Below are 20904 nucleotides of genomic sequence, written 5' to 3'. Positions count from 1 at the left end.
GAAATATGTGGAATATCTTTTAAAAAAACAATATATATATATATATATATATATATATATATATATATATATATATATATATATATATATATATATTTATATATATATATATATATATATATATATATATATATATATATATATATATATATATATATATATATATATATATATATATGTATGTATGATTAAATTATGTCTTAAAATGATTGAGTCTTGAGAGTATAGTCCTTTCAAGATTTTGAGTTCGAATTGAAGCATTTTATTTCCTTTAAATAATTTCCTTTATATATGTGATTAAATTCATGTGCACCAATATAGAATTGGTTTTAGTGACTCATTTTAAATTGAATTAGATATCTATTTATGTGAATCCCATGGTAATTGAAATGGAATCAGTCATTGAACATATCGGAACTACCGTGGTGCTTTTAACAAAAACATGTAATGGATACATAGAGTTTTAAAAACATATATTTGGAAGGGCGCAAATAAAGAAGATAATAGAGTAAAAAGACTAACACAATCTTGTGTTGTCTGATCATATCGATGTTGTGCAACATTAAACTCAGTGAAGAATAAATGGATTGATTCAAACCTACTTCAAATTCATTTGTTTCTTCAAATCAACACAATCTTGTGTTATCTGATCATATCGATGTCATGCAACGTTAAACTCAATGAAAAATAAAACCTACTTCAAATTCATTATGTTTCTTCAAATCAACAATTAATTGACCAATGGAATAGACATATTCTTCAAGTCAACGCTCTCAAGTAAACACCAATATGCAATTCACCCACCAATAAACATACTTTAGTCCTCACTTTCCACCACATCCAATTTTGACCAACACCCATCAACAATACACTTACATCCAACCCACCCAACAATAAATATACTTTAGCCCCTAATTTCCACCACAATCAATTAACACCAACCACACTTCAACAATAAATAAACTCAATCCAACTACAATTTTCAAACACTATAACACCAATTATGATTTACAAAAATCAAACATGTGAATCACACTAACCCAATCCACTCCATCAAATTTAACCAAGTGACTTATTGACCACTTAAAAATTTCAATTGCAAAACCAAACTATTGTAGTTATTATAAGAAGACCCTCCAATAGTTGTAGCAGCCTCAGCCTTATGCTTCCATTCCACACACTTTTCCTTCATTTCTTTCCCTTTCTCGCCCCTCATAAGTTCCTTCACTAACCCTTCAACTTGTTCTCTACTAACATCACTGTCAATTTCTATTCCAACCCCCCATTTATTACATGCATAAAAACAATTAGTTTGTTGTTCCGCAAAGAAAGGCCAACAAGCCATTGGCACACCTTCACAAATACTTTCCAATGTTGAATTCCATCCACAATGAGTCAAAAAGCCTCCAATAGATGAATGACCTAGAACTTTCTCTTGAGGGGACCATTCCAATATTAATCCTCTATTTTCAATTTCTTTCACAAATTCATCATTTGATATTACCTCTTCTCCACATTCAACAAGATTAGGCCTAATCACCCATAAGAAATTGTATTTAATATTAGCTAATCCCCATGCAAATTCTCTTAATTGCTTTGTTGTCATAATCACCAAGCTCCCAAAATTCACATAAACAACCGAACCTTTTTCTTTTTTATCTAATACGATTCTAACTCTTGAAAGGTGTTAAGGATGACACCTTTTGCTTTCATTGTATTGTTCACTGAATCTCTATTGTAATTAAACATTGTATCTGAAGAATTTGTAGTTCTAAAGAAGGTTGGAAGATCTTTTAGTTTAGCACCTCTCATTGCTGGTACCCAATCAACCTCAGTTTCAAGATATCCATCATAGAGATTCTTCTCATCTAACCATAAACAAATTGATTTGTGTAAAATGAGAGAGATAAATGATAATGCCTAAGATAAATTGCTAATAAAATACAATTTAAATGCAATAAAATCACACGTCATTTTTAAAAATTAAGTATTATTTATATAATAATTTAATATTTACAATTTATAATATCAAAGTTATTTTATTTGTATGTTTTTTTAAGGTGAGATGCAACATTATATAATTCTCTCAAAGTTTTTTTATTTGTATTTTTTTGGAAGAGTTTTATATCATGAATGAGAGAGAGGTGTAAGACAATAAAGAGGACAACCAAAAGCTTGATGAATAATTAAGTAATTGTCTCTATCTATGAAACTTTTGACAGGTGTTGCTATTTTTGTTAACCTTTTGATTGCTTTGCAGAGAAGATGACTCACATGTCAGTTGCTGAGAAAAAGGTTTTATTAGAGAATAGAAGAGTTGAGTAGGGAAAGGTGTAATCTACAAAACCAACGAGAAACCCCTTTAGTTTGATAATTCAATGTGCTAAGAAGAGAAAAATTATGGAAGAGACTCGGGTAATTTTGGCATCTCCTATTACGAGAGCCACTCTCATTCCATAATTTAAAAAATAGAAGATTTCTAAATATCAAACTAACATTGACCTTGAAACGGATACATCAATAGATTTGGAAGACATGCCATTTCAAAGAACACCATTATCAGTTCCTTGTTAGAGTACAGTTAAGCTTTCCCTCTAGAATGAGGGTTTTGATGCCAAGGGATTTTGTGCGCAGAATAGTTGTTCAATATGGAAGAGGCTCATCATTTGATGTAGGGGTGTTCATAGTTCAAGAACTGCACTGAATTGAACCAAATTAATGGTCCAATTCAGTTTTTAAAAACCACTTTAATAAAAAAATAATTAACTGTAAAAGCAGTTTCAATTCAGTTTTAAACTGGTTTTGAAGCTTATAAACTGGTTTATAATCAATTTCTAGTTATAAACTGATTTAAAACTAATTTGTAATTAAAAATCAAATTTATTTTATAAATTATTTCTAAATTGCTTTTTTTTTAAAAATAAATTATTTCTAAATTAGCATCTATTGTGTTACTAAATCCATTGTGATGTTCTCTTGTGAAATTTTGTGGAATAATGAAATTAAAATGATGTTCCTCAACAAGTATATAAATTATTTGTAAAGATAGTTACTACTATCATTAATATTTTCTTTTTATTTTATTTGTGTGATATTTATTTGTTAATTATAAGATGCTAAGTTGAACTTCAAGTTCTTTTTTCATTGGTTTTAATTTGTGAAGTGGTTTCTTTTACAATTTTACAAACAACATTCAGGATATAGACAATAGTTTATGTGTTGGTAAATACCTTTGGATAAATTTCTTATGTTGAGAATCCATTTTTCTTAACTGGAGGAGATTTCCTTCTTAATTCACATTTATTGTATTTTTTTTTTCATGTTGGTGTACAACTACAGGTAACTAAAATCTTTTTTTTTTTTTAATTTTCCAAAAAGTTATAAAAAAACATTTCTTTTTTTTTTTGCAGAAGAAAAAAATTATTCATATTTTTTCTTTTTTATTTTTCAAATAAAAAACTCGGAAAATTTTACAAATTTTTTTTAGTTTAGGAAAAAAAAATTAAATTTAATTTTAAAAAAAAATCAAATTTAAAAAAAAAAATTTATGAATTATTAAAAACAATTAGTTAAACAGTTTAAATTGGTTTTTAATTTAAATTTAGTTAACTGGATTGTTTATAATATGTGGTTCAGTTCATTAACCATTTAAATGGTTCAAATTTTTTGTGGTTCAATGCAATTCAGTTTGAGAATATGGTTCAATTAATTGTATTTTTGCACACCCCTAATTTGATGGGCGTCCTTCTAAAGAAGGTGATGCTGACATTCAGAAAGACACATATGTGGTGAAATTCAAGACGAAGTTAACCACAATGAAAGAAATTCTTGATGAGATCCATACACTATTGAATTTAGACAACACAAATTATCAAGAGGGGCAACATTTAATGGAAAAATTAGAAATTAATAAGAATGAGAAGGATGAGCCATATCAAAAATTGGGCAAGGAAGAGATCACCGAAGAAGATTTTCATTATTAAAGATAAACTACAAGCTGATTTGGATGGTGCTCGTATGAAGATAACTGACTCCACCAATCAAGCATTTAATAAGGTTAAAGCATAAATAACTTTCCTTCATCTTGACTTGGACCTAGGTGTGCTTTACTTATTAAAGGTTGTTTGGGATGGAAGGTTAGTTAATTATAAAGATGAGCTTGGAGATATCCTACCTTCAGACACAAGATAAGAAACTTATGTGGAGCACGATGTTGTCCATGTTTCTAATTGTGAAAAGAGTTTCGTCCATGAGGAAGACGAATCCATCCCTCAAAACCATTAGATATTTTTATACATGACCATCTTGGAGGGCGTGCAAAACGGGCTACTGCACAGGGCCTCAAATTTTTCAGGGTTAAGTTATAACTAAATAGGGCCTCATACAAATATTTGCTAGAATAAATGGTGATTATATAGGGTCTCTATTTTTTTTCCATGGTCAAACTGTGATTAACCTATACAGGGTCTCCAAAAACTTGAGACGGCTACGTTGTTATATGTATCTTGCTATTTGAATTTTGTTTGTTTAATAACTCTCTTATTAGGGATTTTGATTAATTTACTATTACTCCTTTGAGAGTTTTTCATTAATTAAACTTTATGATTTTAGTGAGTTGTTTTTGGAAACATCCTAGAATTGGGACAATCCTAGATTTCATTAATTTTGTTTTTGGAACTTTATGATTTCATTAATTAAACTGTATAATTTACTATCTGAGTATATTGTCACCTTCTTTCTTATCCATTGGGACCATCCTAGAATTGCACCTTCTTGCAGCCCTCTGTGGGCAATATCTTATTCTTTGTTGAGCGGTTAGGCCATGTACTTGAGTCATGTTTCATTATCTTTGCTTACAAAAATTTGTGTAATTTTAATAAGTTATAAATCATGAAGAACATCAAGGTTAGACATGGGTTAGAAATTTGGTTAAGATTTAAAGGAATTGGCGAGTTATACCTTCCTCGATAAAATGTTTTTGTCTCCAGGTGGGTGTGTCGATCTCTATTGGAAACATGGCGTCGACATTATAAACCATCTCGAAGGGTGTCTCTTTAGTGGATAAGTGGGGCATCATTTTTAATGCCATAAAAACTTGTGTAACTGTTAATACCGCATGATATTTCCTCATTAAGCTTCTTTTTGATACCACATAGGATGACCTTGTTAGCAGACTCAATTTGTTTATTGGCTTGGGGATGCATGGATGAGACAAATTTTGTTTGTATCACAAGCATATGGCATAATTCCACCATGTTAGAGTTGGAAAAATAGGTTTCGTTGTTTGATACAATAAATTTGTGAAGCTTAAACCTACAAATTATTTGCTTCCAATGGGAACACCTTACTTTTCTGCCATGATCTTAGATCCTGTCTCTGTCTTGATCTATTTGGTTAAATAATCCACACCGACGAGCAAGAATATCAGTTTCCCTTATGCCATGGGGAAATGACTTAGGATGTCCACAACTTACTGATAGAATGGTCAGGGGAATTACAAAATGAATAACTTTAGGTGGGGCGTGATGTAATTTTGAGTGCCTCTAGAATTTGTCACACTTGTTGACATAATCAACATTGTCTTTCATCATGCATAACAAGTAATACCAAGCCCTTAACAATTTGTGAGCCAATGCCCTTCATTCAATATTGCACAAGCCTTCATGCATCTTCGTCAATAGAATGGCTTTTTCATTATCACATAGTCACCTTAGCTTGGGAAGGCCTTACCCATCTTGTACATCTTTGTGAAAATATGGTGTACTTCGCTACTAATCCCCATATCCTCTTTGATTCATCTTTGTCTATGGGGAGTTCGTCCTTTATCAAATATTGCATGAGTGGTACCATCCAAATTTTAGTTACAAGGATGTCAATAGAATTAACCATTTCATTATTTCTGCTAGGAATGACAAACGTCTCTTGTGTGATAATCTTGTTAAGGTCGGGCTTTTTAGTATTTGAGAGACTGGACTATAACTCAACTTGATAATTTTCTTTCCTAGTTATTTAGACTACCTTTAAAAATTTGAAATGTTTTTATAAGCCTTGTACCTTATGGATGTACAAAATGAAACGTGCCTTCTTTGTTTGATAATCGCTCACAACCTATATTGTAACCAGTTGGGAATCACTTATGGTTCTGGTATTCAATGCGCCTAGCTCTTTAAGGTCAACGCGCCATAAATGATAAGTTTCACACACAAGAGGCTTTCTCGTTGGAGGGGAGTATAACTTGACCAAGAAGTAGGCCGACATCTAAGATTTTATAATTCTCATGGATAGGGAGTGTATGTCTTTAATAGTTCGACATATGACAAGACAATCCTTTCGTCCAAGTTTAGTTTCTTCAATACATGGAGAACCAAGAAATTCATTTTCACGATAAATATATGTCCATGAAAATAAGGCCTCAATTTCCTTGATATGATTACAAATGATGACGTCAACCTTTCTATCTTATCATATCTCAATTATGCACCTTTGAACACATTACTGACAAAATAAATTGGTTTTTTGTTGCCTTCTTATTCTTGGACTAGCACTGAACTCATGGATGAGGATGCATATCCCTAAGGGGATTTTGTTGCATGTCCCTAACATTTGCAGGGGGAGCACCTCGAATACAGTTATTTTTTTGCTTGTCTTATCACTTTCGTTTATTATCATTTATTAAGTCTCTCTTATGACTACACATCTTTTGAATCAAGGTTGAAATTGATTCGTTGTTTATTTTAGCATGCATGAAACAATGGTTAGGTTTGAACTTGATTAATATGTTTTTACTCAATTACATTAGTAGGTGGAATAAAAATTATATGTGTTTTTTATTCAAGTTAGGTGCAAAGAAAAATCTCAAAGTACTTTTAAAACCATGGAAATTTGAGATTTTGTGTGTTTGATTCGAATCAATCAAATTAAACACACATTCTGATTCAAATCAAATCCAACAGGGGTGAAGCAATACTTTTTAAACAATTTGATTCGAATCAAGTTTTATACATGACTCGAATCAAGCAATTCTCTGTGGGCATCTTGGTGGGTTTGAAGGTCATCGTATCTCCGATGGGGGGTGTGAAATTATTCTTGTGTTATGAGAGGATTCAGATCCCCTAGTGTCACGTTCCTTCAAATCCCAGGTCTTCTTCTTGGCATTTATTTATTTATCTTTTATGCCACATTCAACACGCGTCATAATCTCTTCCATGAAATCGACATGTTTTTGTGCGAGAGAGACATTGAAGTGTCCAATTTTAAGTCTCTTTAAGAAAGCTCCCATTAACATCTCTTGGATGGGATGAACCATTTTAATGGTCCTTTCATTGAACCTAGTTAGGTACTCTCCTAGGGATTGGGAATGTTCTCGGTGAACATTAAACAAGTTGGTCGTTGAGGCCTTTTGTGTGTTTGCTTGGAATGAATTGGTGAATAATATTTCTAGAGAGGTCATGGTAGATGGTCAAAGAGAACCTAGGTTGGTTCATATACTATCTCATCGCCGCCTCCTTAAGTGCTTTGGAAAAATTATACACTTTAGGGAGTTAATGACGCCTATTATCTCCATTTCAATGTTGATGGCAGTGATATGCTCTTGTGGGTTGCTTTCCATCAAAGGTTACCAGCGACGAAGGCTTGAAATTCTATTGTATTAGTACGTTCGAGAATTCTTTAGTGAGGGTTTAGGGATCCACTATTTTTGTACCCTCCGGTTAATCGACCTTTTGACGTCGTTTGTGAATATACAAAATATTGTCTTGTAGGGTATTGTAGTAGCGACATAAATCTTCCATTGCGACATGCATCTATACTATGGCTTCTTAATCATTGCTGCTACTACTAGTGGAACGTCTCACCATTATGGAACACTAATCATGTCAACAAATGTTTCAGATAAGAGTGTGGCAGGGGTTAGTTTTAACGCGCTCACGATGGACGCTAGTTGTACTTTTGGTGAGTACAATATATGATATCATGTGTGTGATAAGGTATGCAAGAAGACTTTTTAGATGTGATGTGTAAAACGTGAATGATTTGCTCAACTGCCTAGTTGATTATTTATAGACGCGGACTCTGATGGAGAAGGTAGTGGAAAGACTGATTCTTACACCTATGAAAATAGGTTACATGTCTCATGGTATGAATCGTTAAAGAAATGACTGACTAAGATGAGTTACCCTATTATGTTGGAAGTGAGACTAGTTCAATACTTTAGTTATTCTTTGACTTGGTCTAATTATGTTCGTTTAGGATGTGGCATACCACGTCTTCCACGAGAGGGTGTGGGTCAAGTTGGATCAGGTACTCGCAAGCAGCCTCGCCATTTTTCGCAAAGATACTCGCTTTATTGCTAAAATATTTGAGAGTTGGTGGGTCGAGCCCTTTGGACCTTTATCAAAGATATTTTAGTCCACATTCCCTCAAGTACAAAACTTATAATGGCGATGTGATTCAAGTAGGAGATTTCAATCCAGCTATATTGCCGTCAGTTACATATGATTATTCAATTAATCAGGTACTTTATATTTTTTTGTTTGAATTTTAAATTTAAAAACAATTAATATATGAATTTAAATTTTAAGCCATTCAATTAAGATTAGGCGATCTAGATACACTTATTTTATGTTAGTCACAGAGACCTAGAAATACTATGAATAATTGTCCAATAGATTAGTGATTACATGCCTCTAATCAAATGACACTACATTGTCACACTTTTAAGATAATTTTAAAAACATTTCATAAAATATTTTAATCGTTATGATTTAATTAAATACATGTGTAAAAGTGTTTGTACTCTTTTTACATAAAAATTAAATAATAATAATAAAAATTTCAATCAATCATTATTAAAAAATAATTCAATCAAACCTCATCTAGCACATTATTTTTAATGAATGATTTACAAGTGCTTTATCCAAACACTTGTAAATTTCAATGTACCACCTAATCCAAAAACATGAAATGGAGCAATAGATTTTTGTACTATATCCATAGAAATCAATGCAACCTATGATGCAATATTGTTTAATAGATAGATGTTACCTTTAAGTGGAAAATATCCTCTTTTGTGAAGCTGATCAAAGTTAAGATATCCCAACATGCCACAACCACTAGGAGTAAACAACTTGAACTCAGGAATATTGAATTCCTCAGCAACTTTATATGTAAAATTCATCACACCATCAGAAACTATGCAACTAACAGGAGGCACATCACTGTTTTCTGAAGAAACAAGCTTTGCTATAAGACCTCTGAATGAAACCAACCCACCAACAGGCATAGCTATGCACAAATCTGGTAAGTCCATTATTCCTCGTTGGTTTTCTGGTGGCAATCCATCAGATATGGTCTCAAATCTAAAATCTGGAAGACCCTTTAAGGAATTTGGGCCATTAGATTTCATCAAACGATCAAAGTTGAATTTTGTGTGGACAAAGGATATGTGGAAGCCACTGTGATGGAGGAGTTTTGCTAGTTTTAGCATTGGGTTTATGTGACCTTGTGCTGGGAGAGGAACACAAACTGCATGGGGCTTTGGTGGATTCATTTTGTTATTCATGGTTTTTCAACCTCAACATTTGAGTGCATAAAAATTCATGGTTAGTGTTACTTATATATTTGATTAATATTCTTGTTTTAACTTTAGAACGAGGTGAGTTGAACCTGAATTAGCATAGTTGTGGGGACATTTTATACGATAGAAAAGAAAAAGACATGTCAATAAATACAAATAGATGATATAAGCAATGCAGGCATTGAATATAGAAATAAGTGGCATGTCAATGAATGAAATCTTTAGTGGGACTGAAAATCAACGAAAGTTTCCATATTCCATTAAAAATGAGAGAGGAAGAGAGTTTAAAATGAAATAGGTTCTTGTAGGAATGGATAAGTATGACATGAATATCCACCATTCATTGACAATGAGAGATGAAGAGTTACAATCAAATAAAGGGGAAAAAGGATATCTAAGCGTGGAGACTTTGAAAACATGAGGCAAGATTAATAAGTTTTTGTAAATTAGGGTTTTTTTAAAATTTATTTATTTGATTTTTTTTTAATAGCAAAATAAAATTTATAAAATTAAGTGTAAGTATACAAGATAGGTTATTAGATCGCACAATGAGTGTTATACTATCCACCAACAAAAAGAGAAAAAGTTATACAAGAAATAAAGATAAAAAAACATTAAAAAAAACAAAAAAAAAAAATCCAAGAGAACAACACATAAAAGGATATCAGACAACTAAAAATCTCTCCCCAAGTTTCAGGTTAGATCTCAGACCACTGAAACCACCATCGACATATCAAAATTCATCAAGAAAAGCACTAAAAATCTCAAACCAAAATCATTCCCAAAATCACTTCAAAGCGCTCTATCCACTAAATTAGAGGATAGGGTTCTAAAGTCAGTCACAAAAAATACACGAGTTGTTGAATCACAAAAAAATATTAACATTGCAGATCATCCAAATACACTTGACTACCGTTGATAATTTATTGAGAAAGGAGTTTGTGTGAATTAGGATATGTTTGAAATGATTTATATGATATTATCTCCTAACATAAGTATTTAAGTATTTGTGAGATTGTTTTAGAGAGATTGTGAAAGCAAACTTATATTGTATTTATAAGTTGTTTCTATTTATTCTTATAAGTTTACTAATATAGTTTATGAAAACAACTTAAAACAAATATGAAATTAAACATTTCACCCTTACGATTTATTCAATTTTAACTCGGTGTTATCTACTAGTGACACTTTGTCATACTAATATTCGTTTTAGTAGCTTTAATAGTTTTTTAGATAGATTTTTTAATTAACATCGCATGAAATTTAGCAAACTATAAGACATGAAACAATTTTGTAAAGTCTCATCTCATTGCACCTCAAATCACTCTAATCAGACATCTATATGGCATTTGTACATGTGGATTTTAAGGTGGCGAAAGCGGAAGGAGAAAGCCACACAAAAGCATGAAGAAGATAAAAAGCATTCCTGTATAAACCACCCTATGATCATAAAGGATCATGGCACGATGGATGTCTATGCTAGAAAAAGAAAAAGTTAGTGAAAATCATTCCAAGTAAATTAAATGACAAATGGTGGCACGATGGGGGAAAAGTTTGGCTTCATCTACCTTTCACAGAAACACCCGACTTTGAGCATGACACACTGCCAGCAAAGGTCACAAAAGTTTATTTCTATTTTGGTAACTTTCTGTTACTCTTTGAATCCAAAATTCAAGCCAAGTTGAAATGCAAGATACTTTAGAAAAAAAGTTGTCGTTGTAAAATCGAAGGAAAACAACACACATTTGAAGCAACTAAAGATATTAAATGTGAAGGTACCTGGTTCTTGCTTCTTAAAATTGGAAAGAATAACGAACAAAAGCATATCTTTATTTGGGCACAAATGAGATACACCATTCAAAACACATATTCTGATTTTCCACCCAATTTGTAAGCTTCTCTATCACATTAATGAAATATAATCTAAAAATATGTTTTTATATAAGGTATATAATATCTTATAAGTCAGTTTTGTTAAATTGAATTAGATAACACAAATGAAAATCCAACGTATTAGAGTATATTCAATGTCCATTGGATCATTCACGATCATTCGGATCAAGTTCCATATATCAAATCCTGGATATAAGTGGATATATTGAAAGTACCACATCAAATGAAACGTGACTTTAAAAAGTGTTTATATAAAGACACAAATTTCAATTAGTCCCAACATAAATCCTAACATGCATTTCTCTTGATGCTGCCTGCAGCTTGGTCTACACAACAAACACTGACATATATACATGGTTGCATTAATACTTGCAGAAACATTTGCAGTTCTTGTCAGCATAGCGGAGAAAAAAAAAATCAACCTGCAAAGGTTGTTTTTACTTTTCATGTAATGTTTGTAATTCAGCTTTGGAACATATATAGATAGGTTTTTTGTGGGAAGGGAATGAATGGTGTTTTGACTTATCTTTTGACAAAAACAACTAGAGAAAATCCAGCTGGAATTACTTATAGGGGTCTACTGGCAAAGATGCATGAGGAAATTAAAAAGATTAACAGAAGCAGATCATGCAACAACAGCATCTTGCACCATAACTTCCACAGTAAAATTATTGCCCGGGTTGGATTCCGTCACTAACTATTTATTTTCCATGTTTCTTTACCTAGTGCTTTAATGGTTATACTTCCTTTGAACTCACAAGTAAAAATAACTTTATGCATATTGCAGGATTTTCTTTTATCATCATCTGAGAAATTTGATGTTTCTACAACAATATTCACATTGTGATCATGAGGAGGATACATATTTAGCGTCTATTTGGTTGAGATGTGGATTTCTATGTTATCTTAACAATAATTGTCTATAGACAGAAAAACAAATAAGTCAAGATATTCACTCTCCACTAGCTAAAGTCATCAGAATCCTATTCTTCATCTGACTCACCAGCAAAATAGAGTTAGCTGAAGTTTACGTACACTTTTGATTAACTATTTCTTATCAATCCATTCATAACTTCTAAGCCTCATTTTTGCATTCATTGCCTCTACCGTTCTTCATATCTTTAAACAAGAAAAGCAAAATATTACAATGGCAAGTAAGCAACAAAGATGCAACCATTGTGGAATACTACTATTTATTCCACTAGATGTCCAAGCTTTTAAGTGTTCAATGTGCAATGGCATCACACATGTTCAACCCACAGGTCCATTAAATCAAGCCTACAACTCTCTTAATCATATTGCAGGTCTTTTTAGAGGCTTCATGAATACTATAACAACTAGTTCAGCAATCAACAGCAATTCAGGTAATTATGGAACAAATCATTTTGGGTATTATCCTCGGCCTCAGCCACAAAGGCCTTTGAATCCTCCTTCCCCATATGGTTCAAAAAGGGCAGTTTTGTGTGGAATCTGCTACCATGGGAGGAGTTACAGGCTTAAGGGCTCCATCAATGATGTGAAGTGTATGAAATATTTTCTGATTAAGGAGTTTGGGTTTCCAAGTGACTCCATTTTCATGCTCACAGGTACACCACCTTTCTCATATCACCTTTCTCATACTTTATAAGAACATTGAGTTCTTTTTGTCGGTGTTTCTTATGAACCAAGTTTCTGATCTATTAGTACTATGTATTGCAATGTAAGATCTCTTCATTCTAGATATGAACATTGAAAACTTACCTGCAGATGATAAGGAGGAGAGAAATCCACTGAAAATCCCAACAAAATATAACATTCAAATGGCTTTAAGGTGGCTGGTTGAGGGTAGCAAATCAGGCGATTCACTGGTATTCCATTACTCGGGACATGGCACACAGGAAGTGAACATGAATGAGATTGACCATAGCTATAGGTATAATAATGCAATTAGTCCTGTTGATCATGAGCTCAAGGGGAAGATACTGAATGATGAGATTAATGCAACAATTGTTAGGCCACTACCATTTGGTGCTAAACTTCATGCCATCATTGATGCATGTCACAGTGGGAATGTTCTGGATTTATCATTTGTGTGCAAGATGAACAGGTCAGTCCTAAGAACAACGATTACTTAGTGAGAGTGTTGAGTGTTAATACTCTCTTCTTGGAACTGAATTTGTATCAACAGGGAAGGGTATTATACATGGGAGAATCATACAAGTTCAAGAAATTATAAAGACACAAAAGGAGGGGTAGCAATTTGTATTTCAGCTTGTGAAGATGGTCAAGTCTCTGTAGATACCTCTGTTAGTAATCATCTTTCCCTTTCTATATATTTTTTTTTCTTGTTTTAAGATACGTTTGGATTGCTAGTATAAAAGCAATCCAAACACAGAGAAAGAGATTGATGAATTTATTTGTGGTTTGGTATAGATAGGCCTTAAGTGGCAAAGAAGTTACAGGTGCCTTGACTTATAGTTTCATACAAACAGTGCAAAATGAACCTGGGTTGACTTATGGTCACTTGCTTAGTACTATGCGTTCTACCATTCATGGGACTAAAACAGGCATAGTTACTCTAAATGGACCAATCGCTTCACTCTTAAATAGACTTCTTGGCCTACGCATCAAACAGGTATTATTCATACTCACACTCATCATAAATTTCATATGATAGAAATCTATTTTTACTATTAAATATTAAGTTGATGCTACAAAACTGTTTGTAATTGGATTTGCAGGAGGCACAATTATCATCCTCCGAGTTGTTTGACATGTATAAGAAGCAGTTTATACTATGATATGGTATATTCTTATTACAACATAATGAAACATTGGAGATTCTTGAGTGCCACTTTAGGTTGTAACATCTCTTGATAATGTTGTATGTTTCTCTCTATAATTTGTATTTGATTATCAATTCTATATTTCAAGCATAATCTGTTGCTGTCTAGTAAAATTGGAAAATGGTACAGATATTCCAATTCCAATTCTAGAAAAATGTTATCTGTTCTGTTGTAACAAATTCTTAGACTTACTATATGCAACATTTAAAGCAAATATGATGAGACATGCGCTTTAAAATGTACAGGGGCCATTAGGGTAATCTTATATATGCAGGTGCAAAATTATTAGCATAATCCAATAGGGTTGAATATTATTTCTTACAGGATATATGCACAAAATGAGAACAGTGTGGCACCTCATCAACAGAGGTTTATCTTTCCTTTCCTTTCAAACTACCTTTACTTTGAAGGTAGTCGGTGTAAGAAGAGAACCATAGTCGCATATTTCCTCCACATCAACAGCTATTGATTTTCTCTAGGAGAGAGGGAGGTCAGAAGACAAAAAGCACACTCAACTCATAAGTTTTTTGACTCTGCGCTCAGCAAAGCTTGCATCCTTGTTCTGTGGTTCAAGAACAAGAGCATGCTTGAAATCTGCAAACATAAGAAAAAGAGAGAAAAGGGAACTTCATTAAGGATAAACTATCTAATACTTAGACAGATGTGTTTGTGCCTCAACCAACCATTTTTCATTACTTTGCAGGAACTAAAAAAATATTTAAGCTTACACAAAATTAAAAAAAAAAAAAAAAAAAAAAAAAAAAAAAACTAGCAGAAGCCGAATACATTTACATAAAACTTGCTCACCTTCAAGAGCCTCCTTATACTGTCGCAGTGATTCTCTAGCAGTTCCACGTCTCAGATATGCCTTCACATTCTGCATGGAAATTAAACACTATTTTTAGTACCACAGATTGTAACACCTCAAAATATGAGGAAGACTCCATTTGTGGAACCAGTTGTTATTTAGTGTAAAAAATAATAATTAGACATTAAATATTATAATAGAAAATAAATGTTTCAAAGCCAGTGTCATATGCCCATCTTCTCACCTTCTTGTCAAGCAATATTGCCTTACTGCAGTCCTCTTCTGCTAGCTGAAAGCTGCATAAGTTAACAGGTGAGAAAAACAATGATTGTGAGGGCACTTGTTGACAGACAGGAAAAACCTCATACCATCCTAGTTTTAACAAAGCAGCTGCTCGGTTGCAGTAGTAAGTTGCATTTGTCCCATTCAATTCAATAGCTTCAGTATAGTAAGAGACTGCCTTATCCCATTTCTTTTCTTTAAATGCTGCATTTCCCTGCAACGCATTTTTAATAGCTTAATTCAAATTATCCAAGCCCAGTTTATGACATATAAAGCACGCTAGATCAAGAAATAAATACTAAATGATACCAAGACAGTTTCTGGGTTACTCGTTAATAAAATTTGAACAAAAATAATCAGGAATTGTTTCATGAATAATTACCATAGATTTCCATATATAATATAGGACTATATAATGGCATCATCACTTATCCGCTATATTTTTTAACTGGGTAAAAGGAGAAAGAGACTGGCATTTTTAGTTAAGGGGATAAATCCAATTGTACTTTAAATCGGCATCAACAAAGGTTAGATATAATTGAAATCAGCATGGCAATTCCACAGGGTCTGGTCCCTATAGATTACTAACAAGGAATTGAAATGGTTCATTATAAATAACTGAAGAAAAAATAGATGGAAGATAATGGGCTTTTTACAAGAAAGTAGTGTTAATTTTATTAGATACTCGCAGATTACATTCGGATAACTGAGCTGACAAACGTAGAAGAAATAATATCCTGCTGAAAAATGTACAGAGAAAACTAACCTTATCCTTTAAAAGTTCAGAAGGTTCCCTGTTTCCATTGATATTTGGTAACGGAATGGAATGGAAGCCAGAGCTGGCTTGCTTTTGAAGAGATGCATACATATCCAAGATCGTGTCTAGAAGAAATTTGTCAGTTCCATGTGGTGAGATGAATGAAACAGAAATACAACAATCATCATGATATCCTAACGGAATCGTAACCTGGAAATAATGTATAAGCAATACATAAGTCCAACAAAGTTTTAGAGCAATAAATAAAAATTGAGAAAAGAAAAAAATATTACTCTAACTAAATGATATCAAATTACCTGACAACACCCAGACATACTAGCAATGCTGGATAATGCAAAAGTTTTATCATTGAACTCAGAACAAAAACTTTTCTTTGCATTGAGCTTTAGTGGAATGTCTGCTACAGAGGGAATAACTAGTATTCCACCATCCTGTTGGACAATCAAAACCAGAAGATAGTAGGGTAGATGGATACATAGACTAGACTTGTTTAAACTATTTTGGATACTTCTTTTTTATAATCAAAGATCTAGGTTATCTTGCAAAATATACATGCATTGAAGATAATCCTATTGTGCACAGGTGAGATAAGTCTTGCATCATGCACAAATTAGTTTGCACTATTGGATCAAATGAGATATGATGGGACTAATTATCCAATGGTAAAAAAACACGTATGCATGGTTCAAGACTATTTTACTTGTGCACATTAGGCAAAGCCGTGTATTGAAACTCCCTATGAAGACTATTTTACTTGTGCACATTAGGCAAAGCCGTGTATTGAAACTCCCTATCAAGACTATTCAAAAGTTCACAAAAAAATATTGTCATACTGGGCTGCTGGCCTGTCTATTTTCCAGTTTTCTTCTAATCTAATTTATAACAACTTAAAAAGGGTTCCTTACCATAAAACAATTTGAACAAGGATTGTACAAAACGAACAGACAAGTACCTTTAACAGGCTTTGAAGTGCACCGCGCATCTCAGTCCGGACTTTATACAAGGCTTTTATATTATCATGTGTAGCACTAATGGCTTTAATAACATTATTAGGCACACCACCGCGTAACCTATGTTTGACTGATTTAACCCATTCTTCATAATTGGCTTTAAATTCATATCTGAACAGATGAAACACATTTGTCACATACATAAATGGCTGTCAACAAAAAACAATGATGCAACATATTCTATCCAAACTAAATAACTACATAAACAAGAAATTTCGACACACTGCATGGCATGCTGTATAGTAGAGAGAATTACCTGTTAATTGCAAAGGACATTTCATGTGTCTAAGAACTTTTCAAAAACAAAATTAGAAAAATATTCCAGGGGCGGGCATCCCCGGTAATACATGGGATCCAAACAGCCTATATGATACCAGGACTAAATAAAGAAAAGAAAATTTAGGCCACTGGAAACAAAGAAGTGATAGAAATGAAATCTTTTCCGAAAAATTAGATGAAATCTTTTCCACTTAATTCCTTAGTCCTTACTCGTGCACCTTCATCTTCACTACCATATAATTTTTCTATTTTCAAAATGACAACTATTTCAACATACAGTACAGAGCCATCTATTATAATAAATCAAATGATATTGTTAAAACTGAATATTATATTTCAGTATGAAGAGTATACGGATACTAGTCGCTTTATAAAGAGTACTCTAACCTCATTAGGTTTAACTGAAGGTCCAAATATAAATTACTACTAACAGCATTAAAAATAACAATAGTAAGATATAAATTATTTACAACAGATATAACTTTATGTTATAACGTTAAATTGAATACCTTTGTAATGAAAGCATAACCGAAGAGAGTGTTTTCAATATAGATGTTCCATTTTGTTGGTGTGCTGATTGCTCATGAAGCCTTAGACTGGGCACTTTTGAAACAATATACTCACAAAGATTCATATGCTTTGGAGCTTGATCTGCAAAACCAAAATGACCAAAACATTAAATAGCTAAACAAATTCCTTTAGTTTGGTAATTTTTTTTAACGATCCACTTTTGTCTTACAGAATATTTGCATTATAACAATCAATTTAACTAAATCTCAAGGACAACAAATTGGTCTTAAGAGACCCAAAAACTTACATCCCGACATACTCTCGATAGTTTTACTAATGACATGAATTGTCTTCTGTGTAGCATCTTTGGATAATTGAAAGAGATCATCGGCAAATACGATACACCTTGACCGTTTGGTATCCACTGAATTCGATTGAAGTAAGACATGTCCAACACGATGTAGGATAGTTGGATCGCGGGCAAACCATCCTAAAACGCAATTATGCAAAGAAGTAATCAGCAATCTAAGAAAATATAGTGAAACATTTATTCAAAAAATGTTAAAAATATTTGAGTCCCATTCACCTCACTATGCGTAATTTCTTATTAACTTAATCAATTTTTCAACTGAGATGGCAGACCAAGACCTGGAGCATATGTACAGAAGATATTCAACCTAAGAAAGCACTGCCAAACCATATATTGTGCTATGGAACTAGTCAAATTTTTAATATGTGTATCTAATTGCTCTATTCTTAAAGCAAGAGCCACAAGGATAAGATGATGCAGAATATAAAGATTTGAAACATATAATTTATGACCAATCATAATCATAGGAAAAACAGCACAAAATTATGCCTCTTACCAATGGTGTCTAAGCTTTGTGCATTTGGAAAAACTCCAATGGTAGATACAGCCCCGTGGGATGGTCTAAAACCAAAAATACCACAGAGTGATGCTGGAATTCTCACGCATCCTGTAGTATCAGTACCTGCAAAGACGCAATAACATTCCATGTTCATATAAATGTTAAGATACTAGAATCAAGCAAAACGTTGTCAAGGCCAAGACACTGTAATTGCAAGTGCTCATTAAGTCTATCCTAGATTTAAAAAAGAAACGGGACTATCAAAGAGATCACGATAACAACAAAAATTGAAAACAATTCTTTAGAACATGGTCAAGATGGCATTTCCCTCACTACCACAAAGTCTAATAGTACTAACTAAATTCAAAGTTTAAATGTATGAGCTCCAGAAAGTTGAAATATTGTTAGATATAACTATTATTACCATATTAGCATGCAGGGATGGACCCATAAAGTTTATTAAATTCATATATAAATTTGTAACACAAAGAGTATAATATATTTTATATACATCATAACTTTCAAGCAATTAGAGGTAGAAATTATAGATACGACACAAACCCACCAATGGCAAAGTCAACAAGCCCCGCAGCAACTGCTACTGCTGATCCACTAGAAGACCCACCCGGAACACACGACGGCATCTTAGGATTAGTTGGAGTTCCATAATACTTGTTCTCACCCGAAAACCTGAGATAATAACACCTTAAGTGAATCACATGCCAACAATTGTTTCAGATAACCACACAGACATAAAAAATTTCAAAAGGAATCCTAACCCAAAAGAGAATTCATCCATAACAGTCTTGCCAACACAAGTAGCCCCATTGAAGAGCAGAGCAGTCACAACAACTGCAGTCTTCTCTGCTTCCTCATGCGTTCTCTTCCATAAAGGATTTCCAAACCCCGTCACATAGCCCTTTATATCAAATCTGAAAAACCCCAACAATAGAAACCTCAACAACACACCCAGATAAAAATATCACATACTGCAAATTTTCTCTTCAACCCCAAGAAACCTAAAACATAAAAAAAATATGATCTTTTTGACTCAACAAACACTAAAATGAACCAATGCTTAGAAACCATTAACAACAACAACAACAAATACTAATGATTCTTGCTTATTTAGTTTGAGGAACGAACACATCGCTTATGGCAAAGGTGAGAGAAGAGAGCATTTGCTTGGCTGACGGAGGAGGAAGTTGAGGGAAAGGAAGTAGCTCAAAGCGTTCAATGAAAGCACCAAAATCTTGTTTAGGAGTGTTTCGACGGCGTCTTCTACGGCGAGTTTCCGACAGAACTGCGATCCCGCCGGCGAGTCCTATTCCGACTATTAGCCATAGCTTGGGATTGGAGGCGTGTTGTTTGATGAGATTCAATGATTGCGACATGGTGATCGGTCGGAGAAAATGCGTGGAAATGGAGAAATGGGGTTTGGAAGAAGAGAGAATGGGTTTTGGAAGGGTTTTACTTTTACGAGAAGAGTTGAGAATCTAAGGTTCGTGACGGCTTCAATTGCTTGCTTCAGTCTTTAATTGGAAATTTTAAAATTTAAAATAATTTGTTTTTCTTACACCACTCTTTTTATTAAAAAAATTAAAAACACAGTAAAACTCTTTATATTAATACTCGATAAATTAATAAACTCTTTAAAATAATAAATTCGACCGGTCCCGACTTGAGTCAATGTAAAAAATTGAAAAACTCGATAAAATAATAAGATAATAATTTTTCGGGAGATCCCTTTATAATTTTCGGTCCCAAGAAAATCATAAATTAATAATTCATACAAACTGAAAGAAATATATTACACTCTATTGAAATATGATTCAATAGTTGTATGTTTTCCTTTAAGAATACATTGAACACATTTGTTCCTCTTATTTACATTTACTATACTTCAAAAGTCATTATTGATTTCCAATGCATATGAATACAGTAGTTACTAATTTACGTTGAGTCCCAAGATTCGTTGCAACGTAATTCTAAGAGGCATAGACTAATTTTACTTTTTGTTTGGTATGTACAGTATAATTACTTAAAAACTCTTTAAGTTAATAATTATTAATTTAT

General features: G+C 32.9%; 2 protein-coding genes and 1 pseudogene across 4 annotated transcripts; 1 reads left to right on the top strand and 2 right to left on the bottom strand.

Annotated features, from left to right (window-relative positions):
- Positions 1 to 501: 501 nt before the first annotated feature.
- LOC131632070 (7-deoxyloganetin glucosyltransferase-like) lies at positions 502 to 10431 on the bottom strand (annotated as a pseudogene).
- Positions 10432 to 10846: 415 nt separating this feature from the next.
- LOC131632071 (metacaspase-3-like) lies at positions 10847 to 14385 on the top strand. 3 transcript variants are annotated; one of them, XM_058902837.1, is made up of 7 exons: positions 10847 to 12146; positions 12255 to 13053; positions 13214 to 13379; positions 13461 to 13553; positions 13635 to 13752; positions 13884 to 14081; positions 14188 to 14385. In XM_058902837.1, the coding sequence occupies exons 2-7, from the start codon at positions 12615 to 12617 to the stop codon at positions 14245 to 14247; spliced, it is 1074 nt and encodes a 357-aa protein (XP_058758820.1). In that variant the 5' UTR covers positions 10847 to 12146; positions 12255 to 12614; the 3' UTR covers positions 14248 to 14385. The 3 variants fall into 3 exon arrangements, with proteins under 3 accessions (XP_058758820.1, XP_058758821.1, XP_058758819.1); XM_058902836.1 differs by having other exon boundaries at positions 10860 to 12146; positions 13214 to 13553; XM_058902838.1 differs by lacking the exon at positions 14188 to 14385 and having other exon boundaries at positions 10857 to 12146; positions 13214 to 13553; positions 13880 to 14069.
- A 71-nt stretch (positions 14386 to 14456) lies between these two features.
- LOC131632069 (outer envelope protein 64, mitochondrial-like) lies at positions 14457 to 20352 on the bottom strand. The gene is made up of 13 exons (XM_058902835.1): positions 19975 to 20352; positions 19608 to 19760; positions 19394 to 19518; positions 18826 to 18951; positions 18267 to 18449; positions 17959 to 18100; positions 17113 to 17281; positions 16457 to 16591; positions 16149 to 16349; positions 15469 to 15596; positions 15345 to 15396; positions 15100 to 15169; positions 14457 to 14886 (listed from the first exon to the last, which is right to left on the bottom strand). The coding sequence occupies exons 1-13, from the start codon at positions 20220 to 20222 to the stop codon at positions 14804 to 14806; spliced, it is 1815 nt and encodes a 604-aa protein (XP_058758818.1). The 5' UTR covers positions 20223 to 20352; the 3' UTR covers positions 14457 to 14803.
- Between the last annotated feature and the right edge of the window lie 552 nt (positions 20353 to 20904).

Source organism: Vicia villosa, unplaced genomic scaffold, assembly GCF_029867415.1.
Source record: "Vicia villosa cultivar HV-30 ecotype Madison, WI unplaced genomic scaffold, Vvil1.0 ctg.000901F_1_1, whole genome shotgun sequence".
NCBI lineage: Eukaryota > Viridiplantae > Streptophyta > Magnoliopsida > Fabales > Fabaceae > Vicia > Vicia villosa.
Note: the sequence above shows the minus strand (reverse complement) of the source record. Positions and strands in the feature narration are given on the sequence as shown.